The sequence below is a fragment of the Indicator indicator genome, assembly GCF_027791375.1.
Source record: "Indicator indicator isolate 239-I01 chromosome W unlocalized genomic scaffold, UM_Iind_1.1 iindW_random_scaffold_131, whole genome shotgun sequence".
NCBI classification, from domain to species: Eukaryota; Metazoa; Chordata; class Aves; order Piciformes; family Indicatoridae; genus Indicator; species Indicator indicator.
This window is the reverse complement of record NW_026539077.1, coordinates 77011-84018: the sequence shown is the minus strand read 5'-3', so window position 1 is coordinate 84018 and position 7008 is coordinate 77011. Positions and strand designations below refer to the sequence as shown.

At 67.3% G+C, this 7008-nt stretch overlaps 1 protein-coding gene across 1 annotated transcript in view; it reads right to left on the bottom strand.

Moving 5' to 3' along the window:
* Window positions 1-248: 248 nt before the first annotated feature.
* Window positions 249-7008, bottom strand: part of LOC128979914 (netrin receptor DCC-like) — a gene marked incomplete at its 5' end in the record, with an annotated part of 78267 nt that continues 71507 nt past the window's right edge. Inside the window, 3 exons of the mRNA XM_054398310.1 lie at window positions 249-393; window positions 2901-3132; window positions 4856-4951. Coding sequence (XP_054254285.1) covers window positions 249-393; window positions 2901-3132; window positions 4856-4951 — 473 coding nt within the window. The remainder of the gene's footprint in view (window positions 394-2900; window positions 3133-4855; window positions 4952-7008) is intronic.

Here is a 7008-nt window from a genome sequence, read left to right as displayed (position 1 = left end):
CCATTTGAGGTAGTCCGAATCAGTATGACCTCAAGCACTCTTCTGGAGGACCTCCGGACCGTACCTTCTTGCACCTCCCCCTAACCATAGGAGACCTCACGAATCCTTTTGATTACCACCCACTTACTCGTCTATGGTTTAGTCTTCCACTTGACTTTGAGCTTGGCGTAACCTCCTGTTTACTTAGGCTACTGCTTATGGTTTTGGATGTTAGTTCATGCACAGTGTTTGTTGCCTCCTGCCCTTGGTCACATGCCGTTAGCCTCGTACTGGTTAAGGCCCTTCACGCCTTTGACTGTTGGGTAGGGCTGTGGTTCCATGATGATTGAGATGATGAGGAAGAGGATGAGGAAGTCGGATAGGCTGATGAATCTGAGTATTGTAATGAGGAATCTTAGGATTCGGAAGAGGATGATGCGTAATATTAATACCTCTCATGATAATCTACCATATTTATACACCATTCTCAAAATTATCACATGTGTATTTTACTTCACCCTTATTTCTTCAAACCAAAATCCAATCCCACACCCACACCATCTCACATCAACATCACAATCATTAACTCCACCAATCCTATTTCCTACCCACCCTTCCATCAACCCAACACCATAAATATCATCCACCACACATAAACACCATAAACCCCCAACATTATATTACCTTACCACCCGTAACCCCACATACATACTTAATCTCTCCCACCAATCCATACCTACCAAGCCTTCCCCCATACCATTAACTCCCATTCCTTCCTTGAGTATTTCCACCATACACGATCCCACATTCCTTCTACGTCTCTTCCCCCAATCCATGATCTCCAAGCCCTCTCCCAACCCATTCCAAGCCCTCTCCCACCCCATTCCATGACCTCTCCCACCCATTCCATGACCTCTCCCACCCATTCCATGACCTCTTCCAACCCATTCCATGCTCTTGAAGACCTCTCCCAACCCATTCCATGATCCTAAAGACCTCTTCCCACCCATTCCATGACCTCCAAGACCTCTCCCAACCCATTCCATGATCTCCTCCAACCCATTCCATGACCTCCAAGACCTCTTCCAACCCATTCCATGCTCTTGAGGACCTCTTCCAACCCATTCCATGCCTCTCCCATCCAAGCCCTCTCCCAACCCATTCCATGACCTCCAAGCCCTCTCCCACCCATTCCATGACCTCTTCCAACCCATTCCATGCCCTTGAGGACCTCTTCCAACCCATTCCATGACCTCCAAGCCCTCTCCCAACCCATTCCATGATCTCCAAGCCCTCTCCCAACCCATTCCAAGCCCTCTCCCACCCCATTCCAAGCCCTCTCCAACCCATTCCATGACCTCTCCCACCCATTCCAAGCCCTCTCCCAACCCATTCCAAGCCTCTCCCACCCATTCCAAGCCCTCTCCCAACCCATTCCATGACCTCCTCCAACCCAATCCATGCCCTCCAAGCCCTCTCCCAACCCATTCCATGACCTCTCCCACCCATTCCATGCCCTCCAAGCCCTCTCCCAACCCATTCCATGACCTCCAAGCCCTCTCCCAACCCATTCCATGCCCTTGAGGACCTCTCCCAACCCATCCAAGCCCTCTCCCAACCCATTCCATGACCTCCAAGCCCTCTCCCACCCATTCCATGACCTCTCCCACCCCATTCCATGACCTCCAAGCCCTCTCCCAACCCATTCCATGACCTCTCCCACCCATTCCATGACCTCCAAGCCCTCTCCCACCCATTCCATGACCTCCTCCAACCCATTCCATGCCCTTGAGGACCTCCTCCCAACCCATTCCATGACCTCCAAGCCCTCTCCCAACCCAATCCATGATCTCCAAGCCCTCTCCCACCCCATTCCAAGCCCTCTCCCACCCCATTCCAAGCCCTCTCCCAACCCATTCCATGCCCTCCTCCAACCTATTCCATGCCTCCAAGCCCTCTCCCAACCCATTCCATGACCTCTCCCACCCATTCCATGCCCTCCAAGCCCTCTCCCAACCCATTCCATGAGCTCCAAGACCTCTCCCAACCCATTCCATGCCCTTGAGGACCTCTCCCAACCATCCAAGCCTCTCCCAACCCATTCCATGCCCTCCAAGCCTCTCCCACCCATTCCAAGCCCTCTCCCACCCCATTCCATGACCTCTCCCAACCCATTCCATGCCCTTGAGGACCTCTCCCAACTCATTCCAGGTCCTTCAAGACCTCCTCCAAGATCTTGAAGGTCTCTCCCAACCCATTCCATGCCCTTGAGGACCTCTCCCAACCCATCCAAGCCCTCTCCAACCCATCCAAGCCCTCTCCCAACCCATTCCATGACCTCCAAGCCCTCTCCCACCCCATTCCATGACCTCTCCCACCCCATTCCATGACCTCCAAGCCCTCTCCCAACCCATTCCATGACCTCTCCCACCCCATTCCATGACCTCCTCCAACCCATTCCATGCCCTTGAGGACCTCCTCCCAACCCATTCCATGACCTCCAAGCCCTCTCCCAACCCAATCCATGATCTCCAAGCCCTCTCCCACCCCATTCCAAGCCCTCTCCCACCCCATTCCAAGCCCTCTCCCAACCCATTCCATGACCTCCTCCAACCGATTCCATGCCCTCCAAGCCCTCTCCCACCCCATTCCATGACCTCTCCCACCCCATTCCATGCCCTCCAAGCCCTCTCCCAACCCATTCCATGACCTCCAAGCCCTCTCCCACCCCATTCCATGACCTCTCCCACCCCATTCCATGCCCTCCAAGCCCTCTCCCCCCCCCCTTCCATGCTCCCTTGAGGACCTCTCCCCAACCCTCTCCCTCCCCAAGCCTCACCTTGAACTTGGAGCTGCTGGAGGAGGCCGAGGAGGAAGAGGAAGAGGAAGAGGAAGAGGAGGAGGAAGAGGAAGAGGAGGAGGAGGAAGAGGAGGAGGAAGGCCTCCACCTGAGGGTGTAGAAGCGACCTTCAGCCCCCTTGGAGCTCCTGGGGCCGAGGTTGTCTCCCCAGAGGACTTTGATGGCTTCGGGCCCCAAGGGCAGGGCCTGGACCCCCACGGGAGGCAGCAGGGGAGGGAGGGAGGGGTCGGGGAGGGGGGTGGGGAGAGGGGAGAGGGGAGGGAAGAAGGCGCCCTGGAAGGGGGCCGTGGGGTCTGGGAGAGAGGGGGGGGGGTGGGGGTGGGGGTGGGAGGGAGGAGGTGGAGGAGGAGGAGGGAGGGAGGGAGGAGGAGGAAAGGAGAGGGAGGGGGGAGGGAGGAGGAAAGGGGAGGGAGGAGGGGAGAGGGGAGAGGGAGGAGGAGGAAGGGAGAGAGGGGAGAGGGAGAGAGGAGGGAGGAGGAAAGGGGAAGGAGAGGCAGAGGGGAGAGGGAGGAGGAGGAAGGGAGAGAGGGGAGAGGGAGAGGGGAGGGAGGAGGAAAGGAGAGGGGAGGGAGGAGGAAAAGGGAAGGAGAGGCAGAGGGGAGAGGGAGGAGGAGGAAGGGAGAGAGGGGAGAGGGAGAGGGGATGGAGGAGGAAAGGGGAAGGAGAGGCAGAGGGGAGAGGGAGGAGGAGGAAGGGAGAGAGGGGAGAGGGAGAGGGGAGGGAGGAGGAAAGGAGAGGGGAGGGAGGAGGAAAGGGGAAGGAGAGGGGAGAGGGAGAGGGAGAAGAGAGGGAGAGTGGAGAGGGAGGGAAAAGGAGAGGGAGATGGGAAGGAGAGGGAAGGGGAGAGGGAGAGGGGAGAGGGAGAGGGAAGAGGGAGGAGGAGAAAGGGAAAGGGAGAGGGAGAGGGGAGGGAGGGAATGGGAGGGGAGGAGGAAGGGAGGGAGGAGGAGGGGAGAGGGGAGAGGGGAGAGGGAGGGAGATGGAAAGGAGGGGGAGGGAGGAGGAAAGGAGAGGGAGGAGGGGAGAGGGGAGAGGGAGGAGGAGGAAGGGAGAGGGAGGAGGAGGAAGGGAGAGAGGAGGGGAGAGGGAAGAGGGAGGGAGAGGGGAGAGGGGAGAGGGAGGAGAAGGAAGGGAAAGGGAGAGGGAGGGAGGAGGAGGACAAAGGGAGAGGGAGAGGGGAGAGGGAGAGAGAGGGAGAGGAAAGGGAAGAGGAGGAGGACAGAGATGGAAAGGAGAGGGAGGAAGAGGAGGAAGGGAGAGGGAGGAGGAAGAGGAGGGGAGAGGGAGGAGGAAGAGGAGGAGGAGGAAGGGAGAGGGAGAGGGGAGGGAGGAAGAAGAAGGAGAAGACATCAGCAACATCTCCCTGGCCCTTGGCTCCCCTCCCTCCCTCCCTCCCCAAGCCCTCCCCAGGAGGACCTCTGGAGAAGGTCCAAGGTGGACCCCAGGAGGAGGTCCCTCAGGAGGAGGTCCCCCAGGAGGAGGTCCTCAGGAGGAGGTCCCTCAGGAGGAGGTCCCCCAGGAGGGGGAGACCAGGAGGAGGTCCCCCAGGAGGGGGAGACCAGGAGAAGGTCCTCAGGAGGAGGGAGACCAGGAGGAGACCTTGGAGAACACCTCCTGAGCTTCCCTCTAGACGTAGTTATGGAGTCCCACCAAGGCTGGAAGCTTCCTACCACCTCCTAGACCTCATCCAACCTTCTCCTGGAGCTCTCCAGAAGGTTGGAGATGGAGGAGACCTTGGAGAACATCTCCTGAGCTTCCCTCTAGACGTAGTTACGGAGTCCCACCTAGGTCTAGAAGGTTCCAACCACCTCCTAGACCTCATCCAACCTTCTCCTGGAGCTCTCCAGAAGGTTGGAGATGGAGGAGACCTTGGAGAACATCTCCTGAGCTTCCCTCTAGACGTAGTTATGGAGTCCCACCAAGGCCGGAAGCTTCCTACCACCTCCTAGACCTCATCCAACCTTCTCCTGGAGCTCTCCAGAAGGTTGGAGATGGAGGAGACCTTGGAGACCTCACCTGAGATGGACCTGGTGGTGGCACTTTCATAGAGGGGAACTCCTTCTCCTGCATTGTTGAAGGCCTTCAAGGAGATGACGTAGTGAGAACTTGGTTCTGGAGGAGAAGATGGAGGAGAAGAACCTCAGGAGGTCCTCTCCTGGCTGGAGAAGGTCCTCACGGTGGAGGAAGGCCAGGAGAAGACCTGCAGAGGTCCTCCTGTTTGAGGTGGACCTCAAGGGTTGGGTCTGGACCATGAGGTGGACCTCAAGGGTTGGGTCTGGACCATGAGGTGGACCTCAAAGGTTGCTCCTGGGCCCATTGATGACCTTCAAGGCTTGGGAGGAGAACCTCAACAACCTCTTGAGGTCCACCACAACCTCTTGAGGTCTCCACAACCTCTTGAGGTCCACCACAATTTGAGGTCCTCCACAACCTCTTGAGGTCACCAAACCTCTTGAGGGTCTCCACAACCTCTTGAGGTCCACCACAACTCTTGAGGGTTCCACAACTCTTGAGGTCTCCACAACTCCTGAGGTCCTCCACAACTTTGAGGGGGGGGGGGGGGGGGGGGGGGGGGGGGGGGGGGGGGGGGGGGGGGGGGGGGGGGGGGGGGGGGGGGGGGGGGGGGGGGGGGGGGGGGGGGGGGGGGGGGGGGGGGGGGGGGGGGGGGGGGGGGGGGGGGGGGGGGGGGGGGGGGGGGGGGGGGGGGGGGGGGGGGGGGGGGGGGGGGGGGGGGGGGGGGGGGGGGGGGGGGGGGGGGGGGGGGGGGGGGGGGGGGGGGGGGGGGGGGGGGGGGGGGGGGGGGGGGGGGGGGGGGGGGGGGGGGGGGGGGGGGGGGGGGGGGGGGGGGGGGGGGGGGGGGGGGGGGGGGGGGGGGGGGGGGGGGGGGGGGGGGGGGGGGGGGGGGGGGGGGGGGGGGGGGGGGGGGGGGGGGGGGGGGGGGGGGGGGGGGGGGGGGGGGGGGGGGGGGGGGGGGGGGGGGGGGGGGGGGGGGGGGGGGGGGGGGGGGGGGGGGGGGGGGGGGGGGGGGGGGGGGGGGGGGGGGGGGGGGGGGGGGGGGGGGGGGGGGGGGGGGGGGGGGGGGGGGGGGGGGGGGGGGGGGGGGGGGGGGGGGGGGGGGGGGGGGGGGGGGGGGGGGGGGGGGGGGGGGGGGGGGGGGGGGGGGGGGGGGGGGGGGGGGGGGGGGGGGGGGGGGGGGGGGGGGGGGGGGGGGGGGGGGGGGGGGGGGGGGGGGGGGGGGGGGGGGGGGGGGGGGGGGGGGGGGGGGGGGGGGGGGGGGGGGGGGGGGGGGGGGGGGGGGGGGGGGGGGGTGGGGGGGGGGGGGGGGGGGGGGGGGGGGGGGGGGGGGGGGGGGGGGGGGGGGGGGGGGGGGGGGGGGGGGGGGGGGGGGGGGGGGGGGGGGGGGGGGGGGGGGGGGGGGGGGGGGGGGGGGGGGGGGGGGGGGGGGGGGGGGGGGGGGGGGGGGGGGGGGGGGGGGGGGGGGGGGGGGGGGGGGGGGGGGGGGGGGGGGGGGGGGGGGGGGGGGGGGGGGGGGGGGGGGGGGGGGGGGGGGGGGGGGGGGGGGGGGGGGGGGGGGGGGGGGGGGGGGGGGGGGGGGGGGGGGGGGGGGGGGGGGGGGGGGGGGGGGGGGGGGGGGGGGGGGGGGGGGGGGGGGGGGGGGGGGGGGGGGGGGGGGGGGGGGGGGGGGGGGGGGGGGGGGGGGGGGGGGGGGGGGGGGGGGGGGGGGGGGGGGGGGGGGGGGGGGGGGGGGGGGGGGGGGGGGGGGGGGGGGGGGGGGGGGGGGGGGGGGGGGGGGGGGGGGGGGGGGGGGGGGGGGGGGGGGGGGGGGGGGGGGGGGGGGGGGGGGGGGGGGGGGGGGGGGGGGGGGGGGGGGGGGGGGGGGGGGGGGGGGGGGGGGGGGGGGGGGGGGGGGGGGGGGGGGGGGGGGGGGGGGGGGGGGGGGGGGGGGGGGGGGGGGGGGGGGGGGGGGGGGGGGGGGGGGGGGGGGGGGGGGGGGGGGGGGGGGGGGGGGGGGGGGGGGGGGGGGGGGGGGGGGGGGGGGGGGGGGGGGGGGGGGGGGGGGGGGGGGGGGGGGGGGGGGGGGGGGGGGGGGGGGGGGGGGGGGGGGGGGGGGGGGGGGGGGGGGGGGGGGGGGGGGGGGGGGGGGGGGGGGGGGGGGGGGGGGGGGGGGG